We start from the raw sequence: 17,888 nt of genomic DNA, 5'->3' as shown, positions 1-17,888 counted from the left end.
ATGTTGGCAAAGGTGTGAGGGAACAGGCACTCATGCAGTGCTGGTGGGATGGGTGTGTAACTTGGTATAATCTCTAAGGAAAGCAATAGGCAAAATTCATCAGCATTACAAATCTATATACCCTTTGTGCCCTCAGCCCCACTTTCAGGAATGTATCCTGCAGATATATTTTCACATGTGGAAGTGACATATGTACAAGAGTATTTTCAAAGCATTGTTTTTAATAGTAAGGATTGAGAACAACTTAAATATTTATTAAATACTGGTTAAATAAATTATTGGCATATCCAAACAACGGAATACAGTATCATGTGGCTATAAAAGGAATGAGGTAGCTTTTGACTCACGTGAAAAGAAAATATCTAAGGTATCTTGACATGAAAAGCATAGTGAAAATAGTGTGTATAAGCTTTCATTTGTATAAAAAGGGAAAGGAAAGAAACACACACCCCCCATAGTGTCTGCTTGTAGCATATGTATAGAATATCTAAGGAAAGATACATAAGAAACAGTCATATATCACTTAACAACAGGAATACATTCTGAGATATAGATTGATTTTTGTCATTGCGTGAACATCATAGTGTCCTTAAATAAACCTGGATTATGTAGTTTACTATCCACCTAGGCTGTATGGTATATGCATCATATTATCAACTGAGATGTCATTACATGATGCATGATCATATATGGTTGTCCATGGGGAAAGGTATTAAAGGAAAAAACAAATGAGATGGAATGGAGATTTGTCACTGTACATTCTCTTATACATTTTAGAACTTAAATCATATGAATATAGTACTAAATTATAAAATTAAATTCAAAAAATGAAAAACTCATGTCACTCTCCTTTTAAATACCTCTAAAGCCGCTCCTTATAGCTTGTCAAAAAAAAAAAAAAAAAAAAGTCTAAATTCCTCCACTTGGCATTCAGGGTTACTAAAATTAGTGTATACATTTCCAGGCATATCTCTTATTGTCCCCCCCATTTAGTTCCCAAAAGGAAATTTTGCTGGCTTACAAACTTGCTTTGCTCTTTCTGTTCTCAGTATATTCACAGATATATGCCTCCTTCTATCCTAAGGTACTGTGTTTATTGTTTCAGCCTAGCAAAAGTTACTTGTTCTTCAACACAACAGCCAAAACATCACTTCTTCCAGGAAGCTCTCTAAAATTTCTTTGCTGTAAAGGATCTCTCTCTTCTTAACTTTGTAGCCTGTTTTTCTTCTCTCTGGGCATTTAGAAATCATTTCATTACAGCAACAGTAAAAGCAAGTTTTGTCAAGGCAGTAATTCCTTACAAACTCCTTAAAGTTTGGTGGGAGCTGACATTAGCATGAACACCAAGGATACTTGTGTCTGACTCTTCAGCTTTTGAAGTCCCTTTCTGGCCTGATATCCTGTTAGGTGATGCAGGAGCTTGTGGTACCTGAGGTATGCAGGTGGTGACAGCAGTAGAGATGATGAAAAGGAGATTTTGTGAAGCACCAGTAAAAAAACGAGTCAGGCCAGGTATGGTGGTTCATGCCTGTAATCCGAGCAACTCAGGAAGCTGAGGTGGGAGGATCTCAAGTTTGAGGCCAGTCTCAGCAACTTAACAAGACCTTGCCTGAAAATAAAATAAAAAAGGGCTGGGAATATAGCTCAGTGGTAGAGCATGCATGGGTTCAATCCCCAGTACCCATGGTGGCGGGGAAGGAGGAAGGCAAGCAAGATTTGTAATAGTCTAAGGTCTACAAAGTGAGGTTTGGAAGGAATGCCAGAGTGACATCATCCCTTCCATATCCCTTCCGTGCTGGGTTCAGTTCTGACTCCAGCACTGTTGCATAGAGCAGTGTAAGCACACAGACCAGCCTCTCATCAACATACTCCTGTTATAGATTTCACTAGAATCTTTTCCCTATTCTAGTAAACTGGTATAGTATCACAGTAACTGCTAACTGTGGTAAAGTATTTGATAAATCAGTTTTCTCCACTGCGGTATTTGAGACATTTTAGGGCGAGTTTACTAATTGTAACTTACCATTAAATTGAGTTCTTATTTTTCATCTTGTGTGTATATGTATGTGTGTGTGTGTGTGTGTGTGTGTGTGTGTGCTCAGCACTGTCTTAAGTACCCACATGTACATTGTATAAAATTCAGTTCTTTCCATTCCTGCCAGTCCACCAGAATAGCTTTGGTCCAAAGCACCAGATGACCACCATATTGCCAAATGTAGGGTTCGTTTTTAGTCCTACTTGTAAGCAATCAATCAGCCACTGGACACAATTGATCATGTCTTCCTTTTTTTTATAACACCTTTAATGAGTTAAAATTTATATACCATAAAATTTGCCCTTAAAATTCCTTAAAAATGGAGAGCCAAGTGTTTTGTCTGTATATTTGCATAGTTATGCAATCCTCACCACTATCTATTACAGGAGCATTATATCACCCCATGAGAAACCCCTTTACCGTTAGCGTTCTTGCCCCAATCCCCTTTGCCCTCAGCCTCTTACAACCACTGGTCTACTGTGTCTTTGTAGATTTGTGTATTCTGCACATTTACTATTGGAGTCATACAATATGTGGCATTTTGTGTCTGACTTACTTTTTTAAGATTCTTCAGTGTTATAGCGTATATCAATACTTCATTTCTTTTTTGTGACTGAATAGTTCATTGAATGGACATTTTGTTAGTATGTAGTTGATAGTCATTTGTGAGTAATGCTGCTGTGAACATAGGAGTATAAATATGTTTTGATTCTCTGTTTTTATTTCTTTTGGGTATATACCCAAGGGTGGAATTGTTTGATCATATGGTAATTCTGATTATTTGAGGAATGTTTGGTTCTGGGGGATTGGACCCAGTGGTGTTTTACCACTAAACTACATCCCTAGACCTTTTTGAATTTTTTTTTTTTAATTTTGAGACAGGGTCTTAGGAAGTTCGAGGCTGGCCTCAAACTTAAAATCCTGCCTCTCATCCTTCCAAGTTTCTGGAATTATAGGCATGCACTACCATGTCCCAACTTGTTTTTACTTTTTAAACAATAGTCATCACAATTGGAATGAAGTAGAGCACACAAGTTTTAAATTTTGATGAAATTCAAAATTTTTTTCTTGTGTTGATTACAATTTTGGTATTATAAGAGACCTTTGTTTAATCCATAGTTATAAAGATTTAATCTTTTTTTTTTTTTTCCCCTAAGAGTTTAGCTGTTATATTTAGATCTGTGATCTATTTTGAGTTTTTTAATGTGTTGTGAGGTAGGGGTTAAACTTCAGTTTTTGTGCCCATGGATATTTAGTTTCCCAGCATGGTTTGTAAACAAGACTGTTTGGGTTGGGAATGTAGCTCAGTGGCAGAATGCTTGCCTAATATACACAAAGCCCTGGATTTCAATCCCCAGTACCATGAGAAAGAGAGAAAAAAAGAAAAAAGAAAAAGACTATTATTTTTCCATTGAATGGTCTTAGTATCATTATGATTATGGTGAAAAACCAACTCACTGTAAGTGTAAGGGTTTATTTTTGGACTCTCAATTCTGTTCCATTGACTTTTATCTTCTTTCTCAGTTCTTTCTCAGTTCTCAGGAGATTCAACTCAGGAGCATTCTACCTCTGAGCTATGCCCAGCCCTTTTACTTTATTTTGAGACGGTTTCACTAAGTTGCCTGGGCAGGTCTCAAACTTGTGATCGATCCTCCTTCCTTGGCCTCCCAAGTAGCTGGGGATTGCAAGGATGCACCACCATGCCCGGCAAGTTCTTTTTTTAAAAAATGATCTCTTTACTTAGCTTCCGTAATACTTCTCTGCCTTTGTTTTCTCTCACTAGTATTCATTATCCCTTTTTAGTTATGTTTCTCTCACTAGTATTCATTATCCCTTTTTAGTTATGTTTGCTAATCCTCGCTCATCTCTTCAACCTTGTAACATCCCAGGATTCAATCCTGCCTTATTTTATTCATACTCACTTCCTGGACGATAATATTCCAATCCTTAGAGCTTCATAAACACTACTGGATTTATGTCTCCAGCCCATAAATCTTCCATAAACACCAGACTCCAAACCCATGTAACATTCCCATTTTTATGTAAGTAGGCATCTCAGATTTCTTCTTCCCCAGTTCTCTACTTTTCCTGTAGGCCTTCCTTACCAGTAAATGGCAAAGTCATTCCAGACTTTTCCTCCGCCCCCCCCCCCCCGCCCACAATCTACCTCCAATTCAGCCTTCTCTACCTTTAAAAAAAATCCTGAATTTTTCTACTTCTACCACTATTATCCTTGTCTAAGCCACCAGTAGTCTAACTGGTCTTCCTGTATCTATGCATGTCCCTCTTCAGTAATTTTTACAAAACATAAGTCAGATCATATTACCTCTCTGCTCAAAACCTTCTAGTGATTTTCTGTCTCACTCAGAATGAAAACCAAAGTTCTTCTAAGGACCCGTTTGAACTGACACTTCATTGCAAACTTGCTGTTCCTCACACCAATTATGCTCTCACCTCAGGCTTTGCACTTGATTTATGTTCTGCCTGAAATACTTTTCTTCTAGGACTCTGATTTCCTTACTTATTTCCTTCAGGTCTCTGCTTAGATGTCATCAATGAGGCCTCCCTGATAACCTTTAATAAAATTTTAATAGCAACTCAACATAGTCATCAGGAGCCATTATCTTTTTCCCTTACCTGAAATTTTCACCACAGCCTTTATCACATTTGATATAGTATATATTTATTTCTTTTGGTGACAGAAACTAGAACTGGAATTAGAATGCCTATTTTGAATTTTGGCCTTGCCACTTCCTGTGACTTGGGGCAAGTTTCTTAACCTCTCTGATCTTCAGTTTTTGTTTTTGTTTTTGTTTTTTAGATTTGATTTTGATTTTTTAAATACCTTTATTTTATTTTTATGTGGTACTAAGGATCAAACCCAGGGCCTCACGCATGCTAGGCGGGAGCACTACCACTGAGCCACAACCCCAGCCCTGATCTTCACTTTGGTCAACAACAACAAAAGTGGAAATCATAATATTATTTACTCAATGGAGTTGTGAGAAATAAATGAGTTTACTAAAATAATAAGTGTCTAGTTAGTGTTAGCTACCATCATCATCTTTATCATTAGCATTTACAGTTTGCTGCTTCCACTTTAATAAAATCTTCTTAAGATCTGGGAATTTGTTTTAGCTACTGCTGCATTACTAGCACCAAGAATACTTCCTAATGTACAGTAGGTTCTTAATAAGTATTTAATCCTTGCTGTAACCCTGGGAGATAGTTGTTCTTACCTTCTTTTTTAAAATATTTTGTTTTAGTTGTAGGTAGACACAATACCTTTATTTTATTTTTATGTGGTGCTGAGGATTGAGCCCAGGGCCTCACGCATGCTAGGCGAGCACTCTACCACTCAGCCCATGTCCTTACCTTCGTATATATAAGGAAAAATAGGTTCAAATAAGTTGAACACCTCAGGTCTTTGACTCCCAAGTCCAACGGAGTTAAGATTGTTTTATTGGGCATATTGGTTGAAGTGCAGGTGAGGAGCTATGGCAGTTTCTCATAAAATGGATTAATTAAAAGAGTGAGATTATTTGTTTGGGTTAGGGATTTTCCTGCAAAGTGGTTGTTCTATAGGTTTTATAACTTAAAATGAAAAATAAATCAGAATGGGAAAAATCCTAAAGCATTTTACAAAATGAAACACAAAAACTTTCATTCTTAACAAGAAAAGCATTTTTTGTTTGTCCAATGGGTGGGACAAACTGAATAGTTAGGAAAGCAGTTCCTTGGGGTCTGGAAAATGGTATAAGACACTGATGAACAGACTTATATTCTCTCTGGTCTTTATTTTAGTTGTTTTCTAAGTTCTAAAATATGCAGGTTTCTTTTACTACATACAAATGCCAAAAGATGTGATCATTCCTCAAGCTGTAAAGGTGAAATCAGATATATAATGCTTGCTCTCAAGAAGTTCACAGACTCTGCTCACAAGACGTTCTCAAGCCTGGCATGGTAGCTCACACCTCTAATCACAGTGACTGGGGGAGGCTGGAACAGGAGGATTACAAATTGGAGACCAGCCTAGGAAACTGAGCAAGACCCTATCTCAAAATTAAATTTTTTGAAACAGATCTGGGGATGTAATTGAGTGATAGAGTGCCCCTGAGTTCAATCCCCAGTACCAAAAAAAAAAAAAAAAAAAAAAAAAAATTCTGAAGAAGTTCACAGTTATCAAGAAATATAAAGGGTGATGTTTATATAGAAAACTGTGAAGATAGTATGACAGCATTGTCAAAGAAGTGCACATAGAGCACCGTGGGCACACAGTGGAGAGTCACCTAATTCTGCCTTTTTGAGAAGGGCAGATGAATTTCATAGAGGTATTAATATTTGAACTAACTCTTAAAGAGTTAAGTCCTGATCTACCTAGTAGACATGAGGGGTATGGAGGGGAGATGTGCAGGATCTTGAAGATATGGTGGACAATGTTTAATAAGACTTGCATATGGGACACATGAAAGAGCAGAAGAGAGGTAGGTTAGATTGGTAGGGAAAGTACAAATGTTGAAGTATGTTATGAGCTATAATAAAGCCATTAATGCAATTAAGCAAAGAAAAAATGTGATCAGAACTTAAAAGAAAAAAATGTGATCTGACTAAGTGTAGTATTGCATGCCTATAATCCCAGTTTGGGAGGGTGAGGCCGGAGGATCACAAGTATAAGACTAGCCTCAGCAATTTAGCCAGGCTCTAAGCAAGTTAACAGGACCCTGTCTCAAAAATGAAAAGGACTGGGGATGTGACTCAGTGGTAAAGTGCCCCTGGGTTAAATTCCTGATACAAAAAAAAAAAAAAAAGAAAAAGAAAAAAAAACGCCCTTTGAGTGTTGTAGCACACACCTGTAATCCTAGGTGCTTGGGAGGCTGGGGCAGGTTCAAAGCCAGCCTGAGCAACTTAAGAGACCCTGTCTCAAAAATAAATAGGAAGGGCCAGGGATATAATTCTCTTGTTCTCGGGTTCAATCCCAGGGAGAGGGGGAAGGAGAGAGAGAGAAAGAGGGAGAAAGAGAGGGATCAGAGAGGAGCAAGTCTAGTGACTAAGGAGGTCAGCCTGGGGTCTCTTGTTATAGATAAGAGATAGTGCCAGTCTAGACTAGGTTGGTGGCAGTTTGGAATGAAGAGACAGGAGAGAATATCAGAAATATTTAGGAGGTAGACCATAGAGGGCTGAGTGGTTGACTACATAGAGGTGGAGTGGAAAGAGAAGAATCTAGTTTCTGGCTGAGAGACTTAAGTCTCAGATACAGAAGGAGGAGGAGGAGTTTAGAGGTGGAAGATGTAAATTTAGTATTGAATTTGAACTAAGCATGGGATATCCAGGTGTTATTCAATAGGCAGTTGTTAAAGTTCTGGGATAAGGTAGGGATTTGAAGGGTAGGTATAACTACTTTGAGGAGTAGAAGAGAGATCTTATTAATACGTTGGAAGGAATTTGTCAGGTGATACCGATAGCTCAGTTGAGATGAAAAATATGTGTCTATTTGCTGTGATTCTCATCTGTATTGTAGTAGAATTTGTCCAGGCATGATATTTATACCAATGAGAAGGATGAACAGAACTTGAGTACACTAGGAGGGCTTGAACAGGCATTAGGGAAGTCCTCCCAGAGCTGCAGTTTGGAGAACTTTTGTTTTATAAACTTTGTAGAAAGAACATGCACAGTGCTCTTTAAGACTGATGGAACAGAATGAGTAAATATGTATCATTTGAGTATGTGACCTTTGGGAAACAAGGCAACTAGAGTATAGGAAGTTTCTATGAAGTCAGGAAGGGAGTAGGAAAAAATCAGGTCATGGAGAGCCTTGGTGGCCTTGTCAACTGATTGGATTTTATTCTGTAGGTATTATGGAGAAATATGGGAGAACAGGATTCAACCAAAATAACTTTGACATGTTGTGTCGAATTTATTTAAGACAGTGGAGGAGGAAAGAAATTTCCAGTTTGAGTCATAGGGTCAGTGCAAGTGTTTCATGCCTAATTTTTCTTATTCAAAGGGAACAGAGTATATACAGTGGGAGAGTAGGATGTAGATGTGGAAGAGATATGTCCCTGTTCCAGGAAATGTCATTCTGCCCTCACCCACCTTCCTGGAGCTACACTGTTTTGAAGGATTCCGACTCTTGTGTTCATTCTTCTGTCAGGACATATGACACATTGGGTCACCATAAATAGCTTGAAAATTTGGGAACTATTAATTAGTTTCTTGGTTTCTCCTTTTTACTTGTGATATGATACCAATGGGTCTTGAGAAGGAAGGGGAGAAACAAGGAGAGCTGATGAACCCAAGTTGATGGATTTCTGTACAATTATTTTTGTTGTTGTGGTGGTGGTGGTGGTGGTGGTGGTACTGGGAATTTAACCCAGAGCCCTGTGCATCCCGGGCAAGTGCTCTTCAGCCCTTTTTTATTTTATTTTGAGACAGGGCCTTACTAAGTTGCCCATGTTGGCCTCAAACTTGCAAAACTCCTGCCTCAGCCTCCCAAGTAGCTGGGGTTACAGGTTAGCGCCAGTGCACCTGGTTTGAAATTTCTTGTTTGTCTTAAAGTGTTCCACTCAGTTGCAGAGGCTTCCATTTACAAAGAAAACTTTGTGAATGGAATAAATAAATAAAATAAAAATCCATTGATAACTAAAAAAAAATTTAAAAAAAAGAAGCATGTTCAGATTTTTATTCTCACCTACCCTTTGCATAGTGTTATAAGACATAACGTCAACAGAAAAAGCTCTCAAGAAAATGTTCAGATGGTTACAGTCAAAAATTAAAGCACTATGCAACAGGAAGAGGTAGGAACAATAGGGAACATATGGTTCAAGTCCCGTACCCAAGGTCAGTGTGAATCATGGAGAATACTTTTTACCATGGAACGCTATTTTGTTTGCTGCTGCCATCCCTTTCAAGAGTTACCTGTGTTGACTTGGACTGATTGTAGAGACTTTTGTTGGAGGAAATTCCATATTGGGTTGGCTGGGTGAACTGGCCTTGTTCCCTCTCAGGTGATGGACTCTGTTTTGTTCATCTTTTTGTTTCCATTGTCTATCTAGGTCAGTCACTGGCACTGAGAAGTTAATGACAAATGTTCAGATAAAATGGACATCAACATACTTAAACTGGGATTGTCCTAATCTGTTTGCTTATGTTTCCTGTGCTTTTGGAGTCATGTCCCATACTGCTATTGTCCTAATATATCCTGGACCATAAACTTGCTATTCTAAGTTGTTGGCACTGAATGTGATGCATAGGACAGAAATAACAAGAGAATACTTCAGTAATTACCCAAAACCTCCCCCAAATCTCACCCTGACCCTGACAGGAAGAAGGCCCAGTGCTGTCACCTGGGCAGTAAGGTCAGAAGGGCACAGCACCCTCACAAACTCAAGGGTTCCCAGCTGGTGAACACCAGGGGACAGAGCAAAGTAGACACACCTAGAAAAATCTCTGGAATTTATTTACATACATATCTATCCTCTGCAGAATGCTTATAAGGGTCTTGTATGCACAATTGTAAGAAAACTCTCATGAGCAGTTTGGAAAAAAAGAGGTAACCAAAGCACCCTAAACAAGGAAGAAACTTTATTGCCCCTTTGCTGGTGCCATAGCCTAATACTCTGACAACTTAGGAGCATTCTGGTGCCCCAAATTACACTTTTTGCCTAGACTGAGTAGGAATGACTCTGGAATAGAGAACAGTCTTACAAATCTTAGTATGTATACTGTCCTTAGAGCAGGAAGCCTATGGACTTGTCCATGTGTGGCCTAGAGGGTGCTGAAGTCCCTGATGACTAGGAAGGGAGTAATCTTTGGACACTGTTTCCTATCATGGTTTGCTTGAGTCCTTCTGAAAGTGTCCTTTTCCTTTGAAAGTGCTGTTCTGGACTGGGGTGCAGTGGGACATGCCTGTAATACTAGCAACTCAGGAGGCTGAGACAAGAGGATCACAAGTTCGAGGCCAATCTCAGCAACTTAGGGAGACCCTCTCTCAAAATAAAAAATAAAAAGGACTGGGGACATAGTTCAGTGGAAAAATGCCCCTAGGATCAATTCCTGGTACCAAAAAAAAAAAAAAAGTATTGTTCTGGATTTGATAAATAACCAGGGCTGGGACTGTAGTCATGGTTTTATCTTCCATATTACTGTAGCTTCTGTAGGAACAACAGACAGTTGATGCCCCAGGGTCTCTACCCATTGAGCGTCCTGGTTCTGACCTTGACCCCAGGTCCTACCTTGGCCTCTCTTAATTTAAGGTCTAGGAAAACAGGTTAGGGCTTACTGGGCAAATGCATGGCCAGTTCTGCAATGCAAAATGGAAAGGGCTCAACCACTAGGGCCTTTGGGGTTTGAGGACTTATTCCAGATCCAGAGTAAACTCATGTGACTTTAGAGGACTCAGTATCTCAGTCTATTGGAGTAGTCGTCAGTAACAAACATGGTATTGTGACCCTGGCAGTCCTGACCCTGAATGCAGACCACTTTGCAGAGGAAAAACAACCAGTGGAATCCCCACTTGTTTGGTTATGTAGCCTCTAGGATGTTCAAACTAAATAATCCCTCAGGATTAACTGGCATTTTGGGGGGGGGGGTTCCTGCTATAGGACTGAATCTACTAACCTTTATGCCTTCTCCCCCTACCCCACTCTTTCTCTCCTTTGCAGAAGGAAATCAAGAAGCCCTTCAGGTTGTGCCTCTGGCCCTCTGGGTCCTTTTTGTTGTCTCTTCTCTGCCCTGCCCTCTGAGTACTGTGTGTGTGTGTGTGTGTGTGTGTGTGTGTGTGTGTGCGCGCGCGCGCGCACGCGCACGCATGATCTGTGCCTCTGAGCTGTGGCTCATTGCAGATGGTCTGTTTCTGCAGAAAGAAGTTTGTATGCATGCTTCATGCTGTGTGTGCTCCAGCTGACACCCTTAGACCACAGTGGAAGAATGTGTGTGTGTGCACTGGCACAGATGCACATTCAGTGTAGCATGTGTGTGCTTACACTTGTACTCAGACTGACTTCCCCAGACTGATTACCCTCCTAATTTACACAGTGTGTGTTTCTTTTCAGCCTGTAGCTGCAGACTCTGGCATATGCTATAAACCTTGGCTGAGCTCAGCATGCACAATACTTTGTATTTGAAAGCAAAAGTTGCCACAGGAATTTTGTACCTCTGCTTGGGGCCCTAATGGTGACAGTGCTTTGTGCTTCTAAGCAGGCTTTCTGGCCTCTCCATGGGCACAACTTCCAATAGACTGTTGTGTGGTTTCCTAAAGCCTGTGAATGCGTATTATACTAATGCTCCTTGCCTGTTAGCACTGGCCCTTGAATTTAGTGAGGATTTGCTTTGCCTGTGACTTGGTCCCTAGTGAACACTGTGAATCTTCCTCAGATGTGTTTGTGCATATGTTCTGAAGCCCATAAGCTCAGGATTCATGCTCACCTTGTGTTTCCTTCAGGTGCAAGTTGTGTGCATAAATATACCTCCTATAAGTACTTTCTCTAGATCTCCTCCCATTCCCTTCCTTTCCTTCAGTGTGCTGTGTGTGCATGTTGTGTGCTTCTGCAGACTATTGTACCCTCTGAGCTTAGGAAATGAGCATGATCTGGGCCTGGCTTCCAAAGACTTCTTGTGACTTGGTTTTCTTAAGCCCAGTAGTTCTGGCAAATTAAAAAGGAAATAAGCGCCTGCTCAATGTAGCAGCTGTTTTCAAAGGGAAGATAAGTTCTGGTTAGTAGAATCTGGGGATTTACAGGAGGACTCACCTGATGCCCACCCCCTGCCCTTGTCTCCAAGCAGCCTTAGGAGCAACCATTATATCACAACTACTTTTGTTTCTTCTCTTGTACCCATTGTCTTTTGCTTCAACCACTTCTGGTTGCCTTCTGGGCCTGACACCCCATTACCAGTATCACCCCACCCTCACAATCAGGATACACAGCAGAGGTGAAATAAGAGTGTGGGCAGTAGACAGATAAGCTTGATTTAAAGCACAGTTGACCTGAGGTGCATCTTACTAGAAACTATCCTAAATTCAAAGTTCATCTGAGCCTACTGCTAATCCACCTTTCCTACTTGCTCACCTTTCCATCTCCTCTTACCCTGCCCTGTCTCCCTCTATTCTGTTCTGTCCTGCCTCATTCTATCCATAACTTCTCCCTCCTTTAGCTCTCCCCAAACATGTACCCACCCATCCACCCTCTGCCCCATCCAGAATTAAGCAGCTTACTTTTGCCTTCCTTCTGGAACTTGTTTGCTCTAGGGAAGTTAGGAGAAAGGGAAATTGTTGGGAATGGAGGGGAACAGCACTAAGTTTCTTGTGCCAGAAAATCATGTGCCATTGATTCTCTGGAGTGTCCTGGCAGCTTTGGAACTTTTTTCTCTGCACTGCTTGAAAAGCTTGGCTTGTTTTGTTTTCTGCAGAAACCTTGTAAGAAGTGTTTGTTTTTTAACTGTTCATTCCTTGAATTATTTGATACTTCAGTTTTCAACTATATTCTTGGTCCTATAAAATTCACCAGAATGATAACCCAAGTGTCTAATTTGCCCTGGGCTTTTGTTGTACTTGAGTACTCAGCATCAGTGATCTAGGGCTTCAAGGAACCCAAACTGTCAAATTACAAGTTGAGATGGGAATCCAGAAAGACTAGATTGGCTTCTGGGATAGCCAAAGGAACTAATGTAGCTGGAAGAAGACTCAACTCTATATGAAGTTGCCCTTTTGCTTTAGTGAGACTTGGAAGCCTAAGAAGGCCCTTCTGTTGGGCTTGGACTACCGTTGTCAATACCAGTGGCTTGACTGGTAAGTTCTGGCAGCTCTCACCTTTCCTGTGGACCTTAGCCCAGGACCTCAGTGGGCTCGGGTTTGTATCCTTACCATTCACCGGGAAGAAGGAAAACAAGTACTGTTCATTTTGGCAACCTGCTTGCTGCCTGGATGATAGATTATTGGCTTAGAATCAGGCTGACTATATCACCATGTGTTGAATGTCCCATCTTTCCAGACCTAACATTTTCTCTCTTTTAAAAGATTCCAGATGATGGTGACTCCTCTCTGCCTCAGTGGCTTCCAGAAGGGTAAGTGATTGCCTACAAATTTTCTGTGAATCATATGCTACCCCTCTCTGCTTTTAGCTTTCCCCCTGGGAAACAGTGGAGACAGCTCCATTAGCTAACCCCTAGGGAGAGAAAAGGTTCCACTGTAGATTGGTTCCCTGGGACAGAGGAGAGAACTGCTGATTCTTAGAGGCAGAAAAGGGAGCTTTGGGATTCTCTCATCCTTGCCTCTCTGATTGTTGATCCATTGAATCAGAGTGGTGATATACTTTTTATGTAAAATATGAAGACATTAGGGAAAAAAATACCAGCATGTGGAAATACTTTCTTTCCATTTCATTGTTGATGATGCAGCTGATTAGAGTACTCCCCGGGCTTCAGCTATTGTGAGTCACCTACTTATTCCATTCCACTGTAGTCAAGACTAAGTCACATCCCTTCTGAGCTCTGTGTATGCTGTCTATGCTTCTTGTCTGGGAATTTCAGACTCATGATTGCACCAGAGAGTCATTTTAAGCTGCTAGACTGTTACCTGTGACTGACTGACTGTTCTTAGGAGAGAGAGAAGAGTTTAAGTGCCTCCCCAGGCCTAACTCTCCCTCACATACATTGCCAGTTCGTTTTCTGACCTTCCTTCTCCTTTTGCCCTACAAAGGCTTCTGACATCAGAATTCTCAGTAATCACCTCCTCTTACTTGTGAACAGGGAAGAACATAAGATCATAAAATTATCTAGTTTCTTTCCTTCTCTCTCTCTCTGTTTCCAGTTCTGGGAATCAAACCCAGGGCCTCACATATGCTAGGCAAGTTCTCTGCCACTGAGCTATATCCCCAGCCCTCTACTACATTTTTACATACTGCATATTTTGTGATTGGTCTTTTTTGAATCAAAGTCAAATTAGGGGAATGAGCTACCCCTTTCTTCTTTTTCAAAAGATCATTTTTGTTGCAAAACTTCTTGGCTTAAGTGATACATATTATCATTTTTAGAATTAGCTCTAAATTCGTGGCAGCAGTTGCTTCTTCAGTGAACTTTGTTTTTTTTTTTTTTTTTTCCTTCTAAAAGTACCCATGCCAATAGAACATATCCAAACTATTTTTAAATGGAACCATGTAAAGGTTTTCTAAGTAATTCCCTTTTGTCTTCCTCTCTTTCCTTTAGCATAATATTTAGGAACTGTCACAAGAATACAACTTCCCTTGGCTTGGTAATCTCATTAAAGACAAAGTCCACTTCTTATGCTCAGGGAGCTAGTTTACTAGAAATTAACATTGAGTTGACTATTCCAGTTCCTTACCTTGACCCATTTTTGTTGCTTCATTCTTTGCCAATATTGCTTAAAGTATCTTCTTATTCTTCTGGGACTTCTTTTTTTAAACCAGCAGTTGTATATAGCCCAGCTTCCCTGCCCTCCTTTATTGCTGTCATTGAAACTAAGTACATGAGTTCTTTTCATTAAAGATCAGAGTTCCAGCATCCAAAAGGCCAGAGAAATTTTGTAACCTCTCTACCTCATTTTATAGAAGTGACACCAAGATCCAAAGAGAGGAAGGAGTATTGGCAAAAGACATAAAGATTTAGGAGAAGTGGAACTAAAATAAGATTGATGTTCTGTTGGCAGCATTCTCTTTTTATTTCATGTTGTTATGAAAGAATAGGCAAATAACAAAATTAATATGTACAGTGAGGTATAAAAATTTTAGAAATTTACAGTTCCTCTAGCTATAATGTTTTCTAGTCTCTGTTAATATGTCTATAGGACAGACCAAATTCTCAGAATCCCTTTGCTATTTTCTTCCTAAATGGAACTTTCCACCACCCACACCAAATGGTATTTTGGTAGTTTCCCATCCCACTTCCTCTGCCTCCATTTGATTAGAAAGGCTTCTTTCTCCATGGAGACCCCCTGCCTTTTTTTTTTTTTTTTTAAAGGAGCTCAGATAGACAGAACTATTGACTCATTTACTCTTAGACAGAACTATTGACTCATTTACTCTTGGATAAGAGGGTCCCTTTCTTTATGTCATTGCTTGGTAGTCTTGCTTACGTTGGCAGTAGGCTCCTTCTGTAGAGATAAGAGTTATCTTTAGAAAACAGTGTCTCTGGCCTGTGTGTGAGTAGGAGCCCTCTTGACCAACAATTCCTACCTTGCATTCTGAAACACAAGTGCCTTCAAATAAATAGAACTATCTTAAACTATTCCAGTCGGATAAAGGAACTCTCAGTCCTTGATTAAAACTACAGGAGACCCTTTAGGACATTCTGAGAGCAGGTTCCATTGCTCATCCCATGACTTTATTTCCCTCAATGTCTTCCTTAACCCTTTCAAAGGCATATGATGAAGGTTAGTTCATCTTCCTCTGGGGAGAGGACATAAAGGAGGATGGAACTCTGAACCTGCCAGTATTCATGCCAGGGCCGAAGGTCCTAACATATTTTCTTCTCTCCTCAGGCCAGCGGGAGGGCTCTATGGCATCGACAGCATGCCAGACCTACGCAGAAAGAAGCCATTGCCACTTGTCAGTGATTTGGTGAGTAAAGACTCTTGTGCAAGCTTGGACGGTATCCTTGGAAAATGTCCTTTATTGGATCTTGGCAAGCTATCAGATTTGGAAATGGTCCATTTAGTATTCCAGACCAGATCATCGTTGCCTTACTGAGACTTAATAATAGCTTCAATAGGACCTTGTTCTGCCTTACTCCATAGAGCTCCAGGCACCTCAGTAGGTCAAACTCCTGCCTGGAACATTTGTAACAGAGAACCTGAGTTCTCTGAACTCTGGAGTCTTTCTTTAGGTCTCTGAATCCTCTGGGAATCTCTATAGCTCTCTTTGATGACCTGGGTTGTAAACTGCCTCTAGCCCTTGATCTACATTATTGAGTTTGGTATGTGATGAGCATGACTGGAGCTTTCTGGAAGTCAACTAAAAGTCATCCTAAGACATAAACTTCCTTGACTATCTCTGTTAATTGAATGTCTGGCCCTGAGAGACAATGATAAACATTTGTGGGATTATATTGCAACAGACTTAAGAGTTAAAGTTACTCTCAGGACCTCTGAAATAACCAGAAGTTCCCATTCTATGTCATATCTTCTGAGACAGGATCAGCTCCATGAATTTTCTGTAGTTTGTGGGTCACAGAGGTAGAGTAGGGCCCAGAGTTCTAAAACTCAATATTTAATGTATAAGGGTTCAGATTCAGTAAGATCAAAACCATTCTCTTATTACCATTTTCTGTTCCTATTTCTTCCTTTGCTCTCCTTGTTCTATTCATTCTGTTTTTCCTATCCACTCCTTTTCTTTCTTCTCCATTCTCTGTTCTTTTTCTCTCTTTGGTTTCTCCCTCCTTAGCCAGTTGAATGAAAGTATCATTTGATATTTTCTCTTTTTTCCCTTTATTTTCTACCATTTATTTATCGCCTTTCTCTTTTTTCCCTTCTTTTCTTCCATTATTGAGCTGGTTGAAGATAAAATCTGATGTCATATCTTCTTTATTACCGCCCTACCTACTTTATTATCTCCTATCCCATCTTTCTTTTCCTTTCTTTTCTTCTTTTTTCTAATTCTCTATTCCCTCCTTACCTGTCAGCAAGTATCTATCTCATGTCTCATTTTTTCTCCTCTGTCTTTTACCCTTGTCTGTTGTTTACCTTGTGGCATAACTCTTAGAGTAGGAGCTCCAGGCCCAGGCCCTGTCCAACTGTCTGGGTTGAATTGAATAGAGACAAAGGGGGTTGGGGCATGTTTCCTACTTTGTACAATGGGGATGGATCTCGCAGTTGCCTTTGAAAGTGTTCAGGCCCTTAAGGGCTTTAACTTCGTGTTGTTCCTTTCTCTGCTCTCCTCTGTGCAGGCTATGGTGAGTGTCTCCAGAGCCCCCCTCCCTGTCCTCTAAGAGTCCACATACCAAATCACTTGAGCCCCTCCCAGCTGATATTTTTTCTTAAGCTAATATGATGACTTGTGTCTGCCTAGTGCCCACTGCCTTAAGGAAACCAGGTGTCTCAGGGGCTGTCCCTAAAGCTTAGACTTGGCAGATACAAGGGATTGCTCTACTCAAGAGTCTGGCTAGCAGGACAATCCTGGCTTTCAGACCTAACTCCTTGCCTTGCTGGATTTGACTGAGATTGCACTGCCCTTTGTCTTGCCAAGTGCCCTTCTCATTTGTACTGCTGGCTTCTATAGTCCCCCAGGGATTGGGCATAGGGAAGTACCAGGGCATTGGAGTTAATGTAGAATCATTGTTGCTAGTGATAGTTATTGAACGTGACTCTGACAGAGTTGTGTGCCTCTCTTATTCTTATAACTTGTTTCCCTCTGTCATTCTAAGCTTTTCATTTTCCTTTACCTTCATATAAACAAGGAGTTTCTGTGGGGTTGGACACCTAAAAATAGTGAGTAAGGAGTTCTTTTGATTGTAGATGTCCTGAAGGAAGTGCAGTTTCTAACATTGTTAGAACAGTCTCCTGCTGGCCTTGGGTTTTACACGAACCTGAAACACTTGTTACCTGTTGCCCAGGGCAGTACCTGTGAGTGACAGTGAAAATATAATGGAGTGATAGTCAAGTGACTTTGATCACTGAAGCTCCTTCCCTAGGACTTTGCCAGTCCTTGGTGATGGCCAAGGCTGACAACAAGTCTTCTCTCATAGTCACTGGTCCAGTCCCGGAAGGCAGGGATTACTTCTGCAATGGCTACACGTACCTCTCTTAAGGATGAAGAGCTGGTAAGTGACCTATTGGTTTTCACGAGTCCACTGGCCTCAGGACTAGTGATCTTCTCAGTAGTTGCACTAACTGGGAATTCAGGAATAT

General features: G+C 40.4%; 1 protein-coding gene across 1 annotated transcript in view; it reads left to right on the top strand.

Moving 5' to 3' along the window:
• Positions 1-17,888, top strand: part of Unc13b (unc-13 homolog B) — a 215,012-nt gene that overhangs the window by 168,565 nt on the left and 28,559 nt on the right. Inside the window, 3 exon segments of the mRNA XM_047524555.1 lie at positions 13,047-13,093; positions 15,525-15,603; positions 17,726-17,800. Coding sequence (XP_047380511.1) covers positions 13,047-13,093; positions 15,525-15,603; positions 17,726-17,800 — 201 coding nt within the window.

Source organism: Sciurus carolinensis, chromosome 14, assembly GCF_902686445.1.
Source record: "Sciurus carolinensis chromosome 14, mSciCar1.2, whole genome shotgun sequence".
Classification (NCBI taxonomy): Eukaryota; Metazoa; Chordata; class Mammalia; order Rodentia; family Sciuridae; genus Sciurus; species Sciurus carolinensis.
This window is presented reverse-complemented; position numbering and strand designations above follow the sequence as displayed.